General features: G+C 31.4%; 1 protein-coding gene and 1 long non-coding RNA gene across 2 annotated transcripts; one reads left to right on the top strand and one right to left on the bottom strand.

Annotated features, from left to right (window-relative positions):
* Nucleotides 1-1,214: 1,214 nt before the first annotated feature.
* LOC138335270 (uncharacterized) lies at nt 1,215-7,020 on the bottom strand. Its single transcript, XR_011210255.1, has 8 exons — nt 6,887-7,020; nt 4,870-4,950; nt 4,308-4,685; nt 3,971-4,024; nt 3,712-3,771; nt 3,019-3,366; nt 1,796-1,981; nt 1,215-1,493 (listed from the first exon to the last, which is right to left on the bottom strand). It is a non-coding gene; the product is annotated as an uncharacterized lncRNA (long non-coding RNA).
* LOC138335268 (endoplasmic reticulum-Golgi intermediate compartment protein 1-like) lies at nt 6,918-18,010 on the top strand. The gene is made up of 9 exons (XM_069284275.1): nt 6,918-7,027; nt 7,707-7,841; nt 8,542-8,633; nt 9,200-9,330; nt 10,162-10,275; nt 10,681-10,735; nt 11,012-11,112; nt 12,041-12,163; nt 14,497-18,010. Exons 1-9 carry the CDS (start codon nt 7,008-7,010, stop codon nt 14,602-14,604), a joined length of 879 nt encoding a protein of 292 aa, XP_069140376.1. The 5' UTR covers nt 6,918-7,007; the 3' UTR covers nt 14,605-18,010.
* The last annotated feature ends 65 nt before the right edge of the window (nt 18,011-18,075 follow it).

Raw genomic sequence — 18,075 nt, 5'->3', positions numbered from 1 at the left:
CAGTAGTATCACAATCATTAATGTCCCATAATATATAGTTTAACAGTAAACGTCTATATTAGATTTTTCTTACACAATAATTTCAGGGGCCTGTAACTTTTCACTTGGGAAAAATTTACATAGTATTTTTCTTAAAATATATATATTTTGGGTTTTTCTTTATTTGGGAAAATATTTACATGAAATCGGGAAAATATGGCAAAATTTCTCCAGGGGAAGGGGCCTTTATTCGGTCCCGAATGTACCTTAAAAAATCACTGCTTTGGATAACGGTACCGTATTTGCTGTCTTTCAGACTAGACAACACACGGCCATCCTCGATTTCCATGGGCCATGATCACTTACGATCACTATACACTTAAAGCATATCGTAGCAAAACCGAACACTCTATTTACGACATCGGATGTACATCAAATTAATCGAATAATGGCACATAGTATAAATTTTAAAATGAGCGAATCTCTTTACAAATCTTCAAATGAAGTCTTTGTAGGTCTGTGATTGGTCCTGTTTTTTATCTCCTGGGATGCATTCAGTTTTGCTTTGACATGTACCACAGGTATACAGATCGTAAGTGATCGTAACCCCTGGTAATCGAGGATGACACACGACCAGTATTTCGCTTGGGACACTACGTATATAGGACATTTTAATTTTCACAACAATGATAGCAGGGTGTACAATAGTGACGCAATTATATGCAGTTTCTGGCTTTAGTGTACATTGTATGACTCTTATTTCAAATCTTAAGGAAAATACTACAGTCTCTTCACATGCATGCTGATACTTGATGTTTTAGCACTAACTTTCTTTGGTTGCATTGTGAACAATCGACAAACTTTAACCAACTGTTGAGTGCTTTTTATACCCTACATGTAACTGAATATAGTATTGTAGCGTTCCGGGGGCAGGTAATACAACAATTCGCAGAAGTTTTATGTACAAGTTTATTTTTAATATATAAACATTAGTCACAATCCACATCAAATATGGCTGTATACTTAAGTCCTAAAACAGTAACTCCTCTTCAAACTCTAAACTCTCCAACTCTCAACTATCCGCCTCGCTAAAAACTTCCAATTCAGAAAACTACCAACCCGAACTATCCTACTTGCTCCTCATATACCCGTATACCCAGAACTGTATCTAAACTAGACCCTTATATTTGGACGAAGTAAACTTTGGTTTGCTTTGAAGATGTAGTAGGAACAAACTCAATAACACGTCTATATATTTAGCTATTATTTTATAATCGGTCAATATTGACCTTGTCTCTTTTTCACCTTTAAAGTTAGACTTTAAGTAAATAACAATCCTGTATATTAACACGTTTAAATGTAATATAACAATATCAAAGAATTAATATAGACATTGAATCAAAAAAGTATACAGGTAGAACTGGCATATCACACGTTTTACATTTTTCTGGAAAACCTGTCTAGATGAAAAGCACATCATCATACAATGTCATCGTATAGTTGCCAGATTAGTCCTGTAAAAGAAAAAGAAAATCTTTACAATGTATATCACTAACAAACATGTGTTCAACAAAGTATATTTAAGGAATATATGTGCAATCGCGAATCTGTTACAATATGATTGGACCTTTTTTAAAATTTCATCTTTGTGAAATACTACTCTGGTATCAATGCAACTTCGCTAGCCAATGGGTATTAATTAAGTCCGATTCTCTTCCTACTAGAAAGAGAAGCGGACTAATACCCTTGGCTAGCGAAGTTGGTATCAATGAACAGTTGGTATTTTTTTAACTCACAATAACAGTATTTACTGTACCTCTTCCACGATGTACACAGTCTCTGGTAGGCTTGCTATCCTACTTCTCAATACTGATTCTGATGTCAACGGATAGCTGTGTTGACAGCCGTCATCATTACAAGTATCTGGCTTTCTACATTCCAGCCGAAATTTGGGTGGCAACACATCAGCCTCAATTTCGCAACAAAGCCACGTGTAAATACTCTGTAAAATATAACAAAATTATCTTTTAAATCACGTTTATGACGATCATGTTTTTTATTCCCTGTCAAATTCCTATATGTTTGCAACATGAGTACAACGAACTTTATATATAACGAAGTTATTTCTTTGGTGTATTATAAGATTGTTTATTGTAATTAAACAAAAATACGAAAGCCAAATACCGGCTGTTGTATATGTAGAATAACAAAAACTTATTTGTTTTCGTAATTACGAGAAATTTACTTATTGTTTATTGTTTTTGTTTGCTTATAATAACGAGTTATAAATGTCATAATTAGGAGTACTTACACTAGAAATCTATCCATGGCGATATATTTATAGAGATGGATTGTTTAAATGAATTAACTTTAACAACGTTTCTTTTGACAACATCCCTGATAAAACACTGTGACATAATATTTTTCTTCTGATTTTGATTTTGATAAAAAATTGACACAAAATGCTTAGGAATTCTGATACACGTGTGTTGTTAACATGAATTTTCATTAGAAATCAAATAACATCTATAGTTTTCATAGGAAAGCCGGATAATTCGATATATTTAAAAAATAATCAGTATAACTAAGATGCAGAATATAGATGGATATTGAAACATTGAATTGATTGCATTTTGTCAGTACCTTCAAGGAATCCTCGAGCCCAAATTCTCTTTCAAATGCCCCCCCCCCCCCCGTAAGTTGGGTAAACGACACAGATTTGCTTTGTTTCTTCCCCGCGTAGTTATATCTCTATACTCTCTGCCATCTGCACAAACCAAAGTAAAATAGTCCATTTTCATATTTTTATGAAATAAAATTTATTGAAATTTTAAAACATATGACATCATCTTCAACTGTCATATTTTCATGACAGAAAATTTGTTAAAATTTTTAAACATATGACATTATTTTCAACTTTGTCATTGTTCAAGTTATGAAAACGTCTCATTTACTCTATGTATAATTTTTGTCACAATGGCATTTTTTAAACAATACAGACATTACAAGCAATTACAAAACAAATCAATGATAACTCACCGCCTGCCGCTCTCTTTTCTTTCTTATCAACGGCAAACAATGCAAACCATAGTTATTGAAATAAATAAGCGGTTTGTGTGAGAAAAACATGTAAGGTGAGATATAGTGTTTAGCAATACAATTTGTGATTTTCTTTCATATTCATTCTATAAATTATTTAAGGTTCATATGACATTTTTTTATTCAATGTACGTTATCACAATTAACTGGAACATGTTGTTGTAAAACTGTATTTCTGTAGTGTTTGTGGTAATTCAAAATAAATTAGTCAACGTTACAGTAGATTAAACAAACGAAATACCTTGTCAAATGATGCCATCTCATCGATTTTAAAGTTTTGTCCGTCACCTTCAATAGTAAACAATGTACAATGCACATAACCAGTAGAAAACAGTAAAAGTTTTTTTTAAGTGAAACAGTGGAACTTGGTTGATACGAACTCGGATAATTCGACAACCCGGCTTAATACGAAGTACTTTGACGGTCCTGGCCGAATTTCCTCTTTATATTTGTTTTAACTCGGATATTTCGAATTCGGAAAACTCGAAGAACTCGGATAATACGAAGTAAATTTTGGGTCTGAGTGACAAAAATTATCGTATTAACAGAGTTGTTAATTAAAAACAATGTGTGTCCACAAGTTGACTTACTTAAAGATTGATAGTGTTGGTTCTTAATTACGTTTATCGTTACCTCTATAATTGCTGGATCTTCCAGTTCACTGTTAACGTTGCTCCCATCTGTAGTGTCCACCTAGAAGAAATGACAAAATTATAAACAATCAATGGACACAAATAACGTTACAGGAGTTGAAATGAAAACATGAACTGTAATTAGATCATTTTAAATCACAATATTAAACCTGTACGTAATCTGATTTTGCGTTTCCCTGTAGACATTTGTCAGTGAGCTTGTTCATAATATTGATTGTTTGTTGAATGAAACGTATTACTTTTCGCTTATTCCTGTAACATGGTGAGGCAAGGATGGGCATATCATCTCCGTCCTAAAATAATACGAAAATGTTTTTTAATTTAATAGTTTTAAGTTTCAAAAGGTTTATGGATTTATATTAAACCCGAGAGGACAGTTCAACCAGGGCATTTCAAAATGATCATAAAAATGGTTATGCAACGGGGTTGCAAAATAAAGATAAGTCGTGCTGAATTCGGAGAAACTCGGATGACAAAAACTCATATTTCATATACTAAAATGCTTAAACTTATTACTTTTATGGATTTAATTAACAGGAAAAGTCGGTAAAACCGACTATGGTTTCAGCTACTTACTTTGCTCGAAGTATTTGACTTTGATTCCTCAAGGTCATTTGCCGAGTTGGTTGCAACCTGCAATTATACTGTTAAGAACAGCAGTATTCTTTGGTGGGGATATTAATAATATCTTGATTGTGTAAGATTTCCGTAATGATATGTAGATGGTAGCATTATTTAAATGTCATATTTAGCTTGATCAAGCGCCAGAAAACTTACTAAACTGTGTGTTCAAATACGTCTTTAGAAAATTGTATTATTATTTTTGTTATTTTTGTTTTAGGTTTAATGCTAATTACAACAAGATTGAAAATTGGACCAGAATAGAATTGTCTTAAGAAAAAATACTTTATTTGCAGAGATACATACCACTGAAGGTCATTCTTTGTCTTCTACCTTAACAAACAAATTAATACATTATGATCAATGAAAAAATACAATATAGCACTTGAAAACAGTTTATAAACATGTCATATGTATATATCAAATGCAATTTACAGTTTGATATCGGCAATGATATCTCTTACGTATTGAGAAAATCCAATAAAATACCAGGTAGATGTAATAAAACTTAAATTACCTCATCCTCCAGATCGATGACGACGTCATCACCATCTTCGGATGATGACCTTGTGTCGTTCCCTTCCGATCATTCCGAGGCCTATAAAACCCATATCGTTTTAATAAAATTATAATAGAAATTATCGGTAACATTTTGTGACTAACCAAACAAAACTTTAGAAATTTAGAGTCTAAGGCTTTCCACCTTCACGTACACTGTCGGGAATCACGTGGTTTGAAGTGGTGATTCCACGAACAGACAAAATGTCTGCCATGCAGAAAACCGAGGCGCTTCGGAAGAAATGAGACGGTAAGCTTCGGAACTCAAGGGGTCTAAAATATCATGAAAGTTGAGGTACGCGGAAATAAAATAAATTCTGACTGAGTACAAATAGATAGTGGAGTTCACCAAGGTAGTGTTCTGGGTCATATCCTCTTCATCGTACATTGGTATATAAATGACCTGCCAAAAGCAATTCTCGGGAAATCTGTTTGCGTACTTAACGACAAATTCATTGTATGTAATCAACTAGAAGACTCCGACAAAAATCAAAGTGATATGGAGATGTGAACAATATGATTAAAATATAGATTACCATATTATACACTACGTTATGACCATGAACTATCTGGCATGGCCGTCAGATCACCATACGTTATGTAATGGCGATCTGTATTTTAACAAGATTGATGATGCATATATGTATATCACAATAATATACAATCAAACACGAAGGCGGATAGCAGAGGCAAGATAAATTAGGATTCATATTAGAAAATACACGTATAATTAACACACCCCGCCATCATCAACAGGCTGTATATCAAGTATTGGCTTTGTTTATTTATTTATTTACCAATTTATTTATTTACCAATGTATTAGCCCAGGAACTTTTAGAAATATACTAAATCATACCAAGATTTTCATTTCTTCTAGAAATGATTAAGTTAAAGATGCTCCACCGCCGACAGAGCATAAATAATATTCGTTTAATCGTGTATATATATGCTCAATTAACACAAAAAATAACATAAAATAATTCATTTCGCCTTTGGTGCATGCGCAATCATTACTTCATTCCATATATGATATACGGGATGCAATTAATTATTTTTCATATTTTTAACTTTAAGTAAAATTAGAAGCGCAAAGTTTTCAAATGTGGTACTGGTGTAAATAAAGTAAGTAACTTTTGTAACTGAAGAAAAATACTACTGAATCGTTTGCTCCTGTTTTTGATAGTGAAAAAATACCATTTGTAAGCGGTGGAGCATCTTTAATTTGAAAACAAATGATAACGATAATGTATGACTTCATACATCAAGTTTTCAACTCCGGGTAAATGCGAAATAATGTTATATAAAGGGCTTTTCTGTATTCATCTTCAACATCTCCACCATTATCCGTTTATCACAATCTTCAGGAAAGCAATTTACATGCTCTAAGTCCATTACCAAAATCAACCTATGATCATAAATAGCATAGGCGACAAATATATTAAACCATTCTTTTTATTTAATAAATGCATTACTCAATTATGACCTTTCTTCATTTATTTTCCTTTCAAAACCGAATGCATGTTCAGAAATTCACAAAACAATATTCAAAATTCAATTCAATTCCAAATTCGAAATGAATAATACTCAGATCTTTGACGTGCTGATCCGATGAGTTATCCACTTTGGAGATCAAGATTAATTTTTAGTATTACAGGTCGGATATTTTGAAAATAAATTAAGTGAACATAAATGTAGAATTCCTACCGCACCATGTTAAGCGGATATAACTTTGGCAAAGAACCGAAACACGCACCTGTTGATATTCCGAGTTACTTCCCTTCGATTTCGTTGTCATCTGATCAAATTAACCTACTCAGGTATTTTCATAGGCGTTTCCTGCATTATACTCATTCGAATTAAGCAAAATAATAACCCATTAAAAACTTAAAGTCCATATCAATATAACTGAAATACCACAGAAGAATGAAATAATTTGTTGTAATTAGACAAAAATTGTAAACAATTTACAACTTACTTTCGTTTTCATAAAAGCCAATCAAAATCCACCAGACAGAAATAACGTAACTTCCGTTTCACATCTGCCGGTTGGCACATTTTCTTCTTTCCAGCTGGATGCGTAAAATTTTACAAACAAGATGCAGTTCGACATTCGGAGGTATGTATTGTTGAGAATAAATTCCCTTTTTGGTTTGTTAGTTTATAAATTACCGACTAAAGTCGAGACCATGTAGCACGAGCAGTAAAATTGTCGTTTGGATCAGACGTTGTTTACATGTATGTCTCGTTTCTGACTGCATACGTGTTACATACCCACTGGCTAAATGTCAAGAGATACGAGATTTTGATTTGTTAAACACAGTAAAAGGCCTACTTTTTCATTTTATGCAATCGCCTAGCATGCATGCCTTTATTTTTTAATTTGTTTGTCCATAAGAACGATTTTGCGAGGATCAGTATCATGTCTATTAATTAAATTAAGCACCGAAACATATGTTGCAGCCGATCAATTTTAAAATAAATTCGGGATCATTATGTATTAGTAAGTTCTAGGTCTCTTTCATATGACCAGAAACATATCCATGTAGGCTAGAATATATACATTTCTAATCATAATATATGAAAAAAAAAAAAAAAAAAAAATCAACGAAAAAAAAAAAAAAAAAAAAATGGAAGTTTAATAGCAAATTGTGATTTTAGCTTTTGAAAAAAAAAGATATCAGAGCATTTGTCACATAAACTGTTATGACAAACTGTACAAATTGGTGTATTTTGATCTATCTGTTATTTTATTTATTAATTACTGTATTTAAGACATTCTTTTTATTGTCTTCCAGGTTTGATATTTACCGTAAAGTTCCTAAGGACCTGACACAGCCAACCTTAACTGGAGCCTGTATATCTATCTCTAGTGTTTTATTTATAATTTTTCTATTTCTGTCGGAACTTTCTCTGTTTATAACTGTTGACACGTAAGTACTGATTACAATAAACCACTTTATTGTCACGAGCTGAGATAATAATTTTCGCTTACTTTTGTGAGAGAGCTGGAACGTGAATTCAAATATGTCGCCAATTACTATATAAAATGTGACATAAAATATACAATAGTCAGTAAACACACTTGATTGGAAATGCAAGTATTCTGAAATATGTAGAAAATAACAAGACTTGAAATAATATTGTATACACAAAAATCAAGTGGTTTTACAGTAGTGATTCAAAGGCTTGAAATATTTAAATTCATTAATATAAAGTACTTTTACAACGATTTAATCCATTAATCCAATGTAAATGTGATAATTTGCTAATTTGATCCATGTCATTGATTCAATTAATTGATATTTCTCATTTACAATTGATAACATTTAATTTGCTTTACTTTGACTAGATTTACCTATTCAAACTCCAAAGAAATGTTTTAAAAAGATAAACCTCCAACCATGTGTACATGATATACATTGTTGGTGGATATAGCTTAAAATTGCATCATCATATTTTCACATTTTCCAAGTCCCTTTTAAAGTAAATTCTTTTATTACCTTGAGCCTTTTGGCTCATCTCATCAGTTTGGTAGCACTGTTAAAATGAGTTGATAGTCAATGGTTTTTGTTTCTGATGGCTGCTATGTAAACAAGTTGTTTCTGATGGCTGCTATTTTATACATTACAGAGTAAGTGAGCTAACAGTTGAAGATCCTGTAAAGCATTCTGAGAAGATTCCAGTTTTTCTCAACATCACACTCCCAAACCTCAAATGTGAATGTAAGTAGAAGTAAAGCTTATCAGGAGCATATATGAAGACCATTATGACTATAGAGAACAGATTAATAGTATTGAAGCCTAGCTTAAATTGTCTTTTGAGCTATGACTAAAAGTTAATTTGTCAAACCAAAATAATTCATGGCATTCCGTCTTTGCACATTACAGAAATATCTCAGAAATAGCTTATTTCTAGTGACTTCATGATTTTGTGAGTGAAATTCGGGTCGTTTTCTCTAACAGATATGACGTTGACCTAGCCAATACATGACACGTCGCAATTAAGTTCTACCCGTAAGGCCAGATAACTCCTTAATATGCAAGACGGAACAGGGATTAATTTGGCAGCTCAAGAACCCCTTGCATTTTGATCTACCTAGGCATTTTGATAGAATAGGGAAGATACTCATGAATCTCTTTCAAGGGCCCTACCTGGAATTGAACTCTGATCTCCTGGATATCAGCTGGTCTGTTTGGTAACCATTGGTTCTACATTCCGTGGAAATTTTTGAACAATATATGGAGAGTATGTATAACATAAGGATTGTTAACTTGTTATTTTTCCACAGATCTTGGGTTAGATATACAGGATGATATGGGGAGACATGAGGTTGGTTTCCAAGACAATACACAAAAGTTTGATCTGGCGACGGACAGTTCTGAAGGCTGTCGGATGGAGAGTCACTTTCTTGTAAATAAGGTACATTTTGTTTCAACTTCATTTTTTATAATCTGGACTTAATCTCATTATCTGATATCAATTAATTACTTGTGTGATAATCGGTTCAACACATCTATTTTCTTAAATGAGAGATTTAACATCCTGCTAAAAATCAGTAGTTTGACAATTTGTATAGGTTGACTGTGTTATCCTCCTAAACTGATTTGCATACTCATGCAATCTTTGCACTTTTTGTGGTGAAATTAAATGTACATTGAAGTTAGGTAGGCACAACATGCCTCTACCTTTTGAAGAAACCTTTTCTCCAGAAAATTAAAAGTCTATCTAAATTTTAACTTGATGCTTTTATCTCGGACATTGCCTGTGTAATTAGTTTCTTACTACAGGAGATTTTGCAGTATTAGTATCAGTTTATCTGGGTAATAATTCAATTTTGCTTGTGAAGAGGATTTTCATTGGCTCAAAAAAATTTACTTTAACAGCCCATAAAGGAAAAAATGGCGTCGCCGTTTGTAACGTTGCTTCTGATTAGCTGAGATTACGACGTAATGATTTCATAGACAAAAGAGTCCCAAAATGAATTTTGAATATTGAAGAGATTATCTTTACTAAATTGAATTATAAGGATTAATTTGAATAGATTTTTTATAGTTATGGAGATATAACACAAATCTGAGTGTACTCTCATCATAAACTGCTTTGCGGTTTATTTAGAGTACACTAAGATTTTTGTGTTATATCTCCATAACATAAAAAATCTATTCATGTTAATCCTTATTTAAACCAACCACTTAGAGTCTGAGGCCAGACTAATTTTATTATTCGTTGTTACTTTACTTCTGTTAATAGATACCAGGAAATTTCCATGTATCCACACATTCATCTAAAGTTCAACCACAAAACCCAGATATGACACACATCATTCACAAGGTTCGGTTTGGCATGGATGTACAAGAAGATAAGGTAAGTTCATATGTGTCTACTAAAAGTGATTCATTAATATTGGTAAATTATGTTCTTGATAATATGAAAGAAAAATTTCTTTTATCAATGACATATCTATAGCATATACTGTATTTCTTACATACAACACTTTGATACTTCATGTTTTGTCTTTTTGGCAGAGTGAATAATATCAGTATGTAATTAACCGTCATTTGTTTTGTTACCAGGTATAATTTCTATGGAGATTCCTTATATGTAGGCATAAAACACAAACTAATTTCTTCAACTCTCTTTGCTGAAGCTGTTAAGGGTTGTGCATGTAATTATAGAACTACTTATTTGAAAATCATTTACACAACCATTTATACAATGATCATAACATTATTATTAATTGATTTCTCATTTACATTTTGATATTTACAGGTTGTGAAAGGCTCATTCAATCCTCTAGAAAATGTGGATAGACTACAAGCTAATGGTAAGTCAAGGTTAAACTTTTGAAATAGCAACAGCATTAAAACTACACCCGTACACAATTGAGCCATCTTGTTCAGATGATTTATTATTCTAGACAATGGAAGTGGGTAAAATCAAAATATTTCTGTTATACACATCTAATTGTATCTCATTACATGTATGTTATTTTTTTTCATCTCATAATACAACTACCGGTATGCGTTGTAAAATCATCTCTTCTCTCCCTTTGCTATTTTACTGTACAGTGTATATTTATTTGTCACTTTTGTTTTTCCAGCCATACACACACATGACTATATAGTGAAGATTGTTCCCACTGTTTATGAGGACATCAAAGGAAACATCCATTTTCCCTACCAGTATACATACTCTCACAGAGTAAGTCACCTCTATGTGCCATATTTTTCATGCTCATGAATCAAGAAGAGATTTTCACCAACAAAAGTTACAAACATTTTGAAAATTACAATACTTTCAATGTATAGGTTTCAATTTAATACGTACAAATAAGAGCTGAAAATGATCCCGGAAAGAGTGTTGTTACAACATGTATTGGAGTGTATTATAGAGCATCATATTAAAGTTTAATTCTAATTAGATTGTTTGTGTGGTAATCCTCTGGATTTCTTCCATAATAAGGCTCCTCACAATCATTTGGGCCAGTAAGAATGGTTTATACAAGTTTGAATAATTTATTTCTCAATTATTGTAAAATAAAGTCAATGTATATTTCTCCATAAACATTATTGTTTCGTGCTTTGTTATGCACACTGGTGTATCGTGAAACCTATTTACCTCCCCTTTATATTTATAAACCTATTTATCTCCCCTTTACATTTATGAACCTAGTTATCTCCCCTTAGTATTTATAAACCTATTTACCTCCCCTTTATATATTTAGAAACCTATTTATCCCCCCTTAATATTTATAGACCTATTTATCTCCCCTTATATTTATTTATAGACTTATTTATCTCCCCTTATTGCCCTTAATATTTATAGCATCTTAACCTACAAAAGTTACAATCTAGTATCTTCCTCTTTGAAAGAGGAAAATGAGAGCATATAGATAATTGGACCTGTAGATTGGCCCTAAATGACCTAATTAGTTGTTGATGGGCTGTATAACTCAAACAAACAAAAAGCATAGATAGAAAAAAAATTTGTTTGATACTGGGATAACTGGTATATTATGACACCCATTTAACTCCCGTTCATATTTATAGATAGGTATCTATCGTTTGTTCTTGTTTGATTCTCTGATAATTGATATTTTGTAACATCTTTTCCATTGCCTTTATAACAGGATATGTTACAGTACGGACATGGAGGGAGGGTCATGCCAGCTATCTGGTTCCGATACGACCTCAGCCCCATCACTGTACGATACAACGAGAAAAGGAAACCATTTTACACATTCCTTACAACGGTAAGTATACATTAACTTTATGTTGTAATTAACATATTTTATGTGGATCCGGATTCATCTTTCTTATTAATGTTTGCAAAATCATAAGTTAAAGTCTGTTGAGCAGTTTTGAGGAGGGATGGTGTGGATTGTGGCTGCAGGGTTTGATTCCTGTCATTCTTTGTCTAGAGATACACAGGGACAATGCTGTCTTTCAGATATTTTACTTTCTCTGTGTCACATCCTCAATACTCCAGAAGGAGTGATCATCAACATGCTTGTATTCAAGTATGTGGTCCAAACCTCAGGAAAACTAACTGTTCAGTCTCTTATTACTTGGCAAATAAAATGTGCAATATGTTGATTTCTGGATACCACGAGGATGTAGGTTAAGAACAATTTACCAAGGTACCAATGATAAGTCCAACTTTCCGAAGATTGTGACATTTTATTTTGAAACTCCTTTATTGCCAAGTGATAAACTGAGTATCAAGCCATGTAAAATGTAAGGTGTCATCAAATTCTGTAGATGATTTAAGCATTTCGAATTTTACATCAGTACAATTTGCTGGCTATGATTTATACTATTTAGTCCTGTTTTGATTTTACATCAGTAAGATTTGCTGGCTATGATTTATACTATTTAGTCCTGTTTTGATTTTACATCAGTAAGATTTGCTGGCTATGATTTATACTGTTTAGTCCTGTTTTAACTTTACATCAGTACAATTTTCTGGCTATCATTTATACTATTCAGTCCCATTTTGATTTTACATCAGTAAGATTTGCTGGCTATGATTTTAAATACTATTTAGTCCCATTTTGATTTTTACATCAGTGTGATTTGCTGGCTATGAATTATACTGTTTAGTCCTAAGATTTTGGCTATGATTTATACTATTTAGTCCTGTTTTACATCAGTAAGATTTACTGGCTATGATTTATATACTATTTAGTCCTTTCGTTTTTAACTTTACATCAGTAAGATTTGCTGGCTATGATTATACTATTTAGTCTATTTCAGTAGATTCCCTTTTTGTTTTTACTTTACATCAGTAAGATTTGCTGGCTATGATTTATACTATTTAGTCCTGTTTTGATTTTACATCAGTAAGATTTACTGGCTATGATTTATACTATTTAGTCCTGTTTTGATTTTACATCAGTAAGATTTGCTGGCTATGATTTATATACTATTTAGTCCTGTTTTTAACTTTACATCAGTAAGATTTACTGGCTATGATTTATACTATTTAGTCCTGTTTTGATTTTACATCAGTAAGATTTGCTGGCTATGATTTATACTATTTAGTCCTGTTTTGATTTTACATCAGTAAGATTTGCTGGCTAATATTTATACTATTTAGTCCTGTTTTGATTTTACATCAGTAAGATTTGCTGGCTATGATTTATACTATTTAGTCCTGTTTTGATTTTACATCAGTAAGATTTGCTGGCTATGATTTATACTATTTAGTCCTGTTTTGATTTTACAGTCAGCTATGATTTTACTTTTAGTCCTGTTTTTTTTACATCTAGATTTCTGGTAGATTTTCTATTTAGCTTGTTTTGATTTTACATCATAAGATTTCTGCTATATTTTACTATTTAGTCCCATTTTGATTTTACATCAGTAAGATTTGCTGGCTATGATTTATACTATTTAGTCCTGTTTTGATTTTACATCAGTAAGATTCTGGCTATGATTTATACTATTTAGTCCTGTTTTGATTTACATCAGTAAGATTTGCTGGCTATGATTTATACTATTTAGTCCTGTTTTGATTTTACATCAGTAAGATTTGCTGGCTATGATTTATACTATTGTCTTTTGTTTACATCAGTAAGATTTGCTGCTATGATTTATACTATTTAGTCCCGTTTTGATTTTACATCAGTACAATTTTCTGGCTATCATTTATACTATTCAGTCCCATTTTGATTTTTACATCAGTAAGATTTGCTGGCTATGATTTATACTATTTAGTCCCATTTTAAGATTTCTGGCTATTTTTACTATTAGTCATTTTACATCAGTAAGATTTGCTGGCTATGATTTATACTATTTAGTCCCATTTTGATTTTACATCAGTAAGATTTGCTGGCTATGATTTATACTATTTAGTCCTGTTTTGATTTTACATCAGTAAGATTTGCTGGCTATGATTTATACTATTTAGTCCTGTTTTGATTTTACATCAGTAAGATTTGCTGGCTATGATTTATACTATTTAGTCCTGTTTTGACTTTACATCAGTAAGATTTGCTGGCTATGATTTATACTATTTAGTCCCATTTTGATTTTACATCAGTAAGATTTGCTGGCTATGATTTATATTGTTTTGATTTTACAGATTTGTGCTATCATAGGAGGAACATTCACAGTAGCTGGAATCATAGACTCGTGTATCTTCACGGCATCAGAAATCATTAGAAAATTGGAAATCGGGAAGCAGAGCTGATTTTAACAATTTTTAGAAAAACATTAGGTCACAATCAATGACAGTATTTACTTATATATACGGCACTGTTCAAAATGACATTCCACTTTTTTCAAGATTTTAATTTTTTTAATTTAGAAAGATAACTTTTATTGCTTCTTTGTTTGATATCTGTTAAGAGTTATTTTGAATGAGGTGTTCAGATTTAAAGTAAATATATATATATATATATATATATACGTCATGTATAGGAAGACAATTACATGTTACTGATACTTTTTCTGTTGAAGACTGTAACCCTACGGTTTGCTAGAAAAGATTATTTAGATACATTAGTAGTTAAAATATTTATATTAGCATATACATGTATTTAACTATGTTCATATATATATATTTCTGGTTTAAAACAAGGTGACAGGATATAGCACTGCAGCTTTATATTGCATTAGGTTTAAGGTTCTCTATCAATTGTTTAAATTCATGTATTTTGAATTTTGAATGATACAATTTATTGTACATATGGGTAAATGTTGGAAACGCATTTATATATAAAACTACTATCAACTTTGGTCATAGATTAAGATTTAAGATTTTATACAATGTAACGTACATGTAAATCATGGAAATTCATACAGAAAAAAATAACCTCATACAATGGAAATATGTATGCCTTCATGTAAATAATTACATGGCAATTCTGATGTGTGAACTGTAGGTTACCCTGAAGAGCAACATATGACTGTTCGAATCCTGCTGATTATTATCATAGATTGGTTGTGCTCAAGACTTGAAGGCATTGTTATGATTTTATGTATGAACTGTTATGTATTCCATATTTTCAAAATATTCATTCCGTTTATTATATTTTAGGTTATTTTTTTTTTTTTTTTTTAGAATTTTATGTTTGAATGGTGACTTTGTTTAAAATGTAACATTCCTAACTTATACATTCTTTCACTGGAAAACGTCTACCTAACATTATTTTATGTACAGCACCACCAGGTGTGGTTTTTATATATAGATCTTATTCATAGTGTTGTGGTTTTCACTTTTTACATGCGGTTCGTAAAATCATATTCCAAGACATTTTCTGCTATACTTCAACAGCATTGTATACTGGGAATACTGTTGGATTTCCTCCTCTTGAAGGTGTTTCAATACAATTCTACAACAGTATGGTATACTGTTAAATTATCTCCCCTTTAATGTAAATTTCCTATACTGCAATGGCATGACATACTGTTGAATAACCTCCCCTTCGTGTAAGTTTTTTTTCCAATATTACAACTGTATGATATGCTATTGAATTATCCCCCCTTAGTGTACTACACCATTATACTGTTAGATTACCTCCCTTTAGTGTAAGTTGTTATACGATATACAGATGTCCATGAGTATTTTGAACTGTATCACTGAAAACATTCCAAATTCAGTTGTTATGGAGTTATTATATACATGCAATTACACTTTTATAAATGTACCTTAAAATAAACTTATTTTTTTTGTTTGAAATCTGCTACAAGTCACAAAAATTTCAAATGAATCAAAATGGCTACTGTTTTGTTAAGTAATAAATGGCATGTTTGTATACTAGTTTACGACAGTTGATGAACCCACAGAATCATGTGCATTATTATTTTTAATTGCTTTATAGAATCAAGTGGTCAAATATGTTAAATTTCTGAGATTTCAAACACTTTTGAATGAAGAACTTTTCTACCAACTAATTTCCTTTTTGGAATCTCTAATTAATTTTTTTACACCATTTTAACTGCAAAGTTATGTATATAAGCTCTTCATTTTAGTGCTTGAATATAAACAGCATTATCATACTGCTTTACTTTAGTTCTTTTTTTTATTTTTTCTATATAACTGCAATAGAATGTCATTGCTTCCTGTGTGTAACAATTCCATCATCTCAAACTATCATCAAAGATTTTGTCATAGACTGTGATGTAAATACACAGTGAAAATCTTATATACAAGATTATATATTTAAAGAACTCTAGTCATATTAAAGGTTTGACCTCTGACATACTGATAACCATGGTAACATGTCCTTAATCATTATATATTGGTTATTTGAAATGTATACATGCACATTAATTACATATAGAGTACATATATTTCAATGCCTGCTGTATTCATTCCAGTAAGCCCCCTCATCCCTATAAGCACCTCTCCCCCATTTTGAGGCCTCCATCTCACTTATCTCGACATAATACAGAAAAAAGTATTAAAACCATGTACCTTTACGTAGCTCTATTTGATTTCCTTTGCAAACTGATGAATAGTTTACTTTATGCAATATCATTTTGTAAAAGATTTAACACATATTTGGTACTATTAGGCACTCTTCATTTTTTCAACAAACACTTATTGGGTCGAATACAGTAATTTTATTTTTTTTTTAAATTTCAATCGTAGAATTTAGATGCATTCCAAATAGTTTAAGGCACACTTTTTATGTTAAGGAGTAAGTTGTTCGTTTTTCATCATCACTGATTTACATTTTAATTTTTGAAGGGTAAAGATGGCCATACCAGGGTTAATATCTCCGATATTTTTTATACTACACAATCATATATATGGCATCAGTATGTCATATAAGAACAAATTACAAATATCAGGTATGTCATATTATATATGCCCGTCATGTTCAACTTATCATATTTTAGTTTTAACGATCACATTCCTTTTGAAACAAGCAAACGTATAAACACTTTCTATACATTCCAGAAAAGGTTTAAGGAAAGTTTTCATTTATTATGTTATATTTGATATGTCATTGCATTTAAATTCAATATTTTAGTAGAGGTATTAATGATTGCATTCCTTTTGAAACAAGCAAACTTATAACCACTTTTTGTACATTTTGCAATAGGTTAAGAAAAGCGTTTACTGATTGCATATTTCATATGCTATTGTTTAAAATGCATCCAGATTACATAATTAAGTTAATAGACTTTATCGGTTTGTTTGGGTATAAATTTGTGTGGTGTTAATAATACTGCTTATGTCATTCATTATCAAAATTAGTGTACAGCAAAGAAAACCTGGCAAGAGATCATCAACATTGTCTAATTAAGGAAATTCTTAGTGTAAGAGAGATAAATTTGTATGATGTTAATACTCTTAATAGTACTGCTTATGTTATTAATTATTAAAATTGGTGTATAGCAAAGAAAACCTGGCAAGAGATCATCCACTTTGTCTGAATATAGGAAATTCTTAGTGTAAGATATTTAGACATTATTTTTGTGCATCAATGAGTGTAGGATCTAACACTCCAAACCGACTGTCATATAGATACTCAATGGTGTTGGATTGTAAAATATGTTAAAATATAGATATATTGAAAAGCAGCATTGCATAAAATGCTGTGATTTCTCAGACTGCTTTCTTCCAATAAAGTCTAAAATAAATAGTGATGGTTTGGTATTAATTTCTCTCACCAGAAAATAGATTTCTTGTGTACACATTCTTTTGCAA

The sequence above is a fragment of the Argopecten irradians genome, chromosome 11, assembly GCF_041381155.1.
Source record: "Argopecten irradians isolate NY chromosome 11, Ai_NY, whole genome shotgun sequence".
Lineage (NCBI taxonomy): Eukaryota > Metazoa > Mollusca > Bivalvia > Pectinida > Pectinidae > Argopecten > Argopecten irradians.
This window is presented reverse-complemented; position numbering and strand designations above follow the sequence as displayed.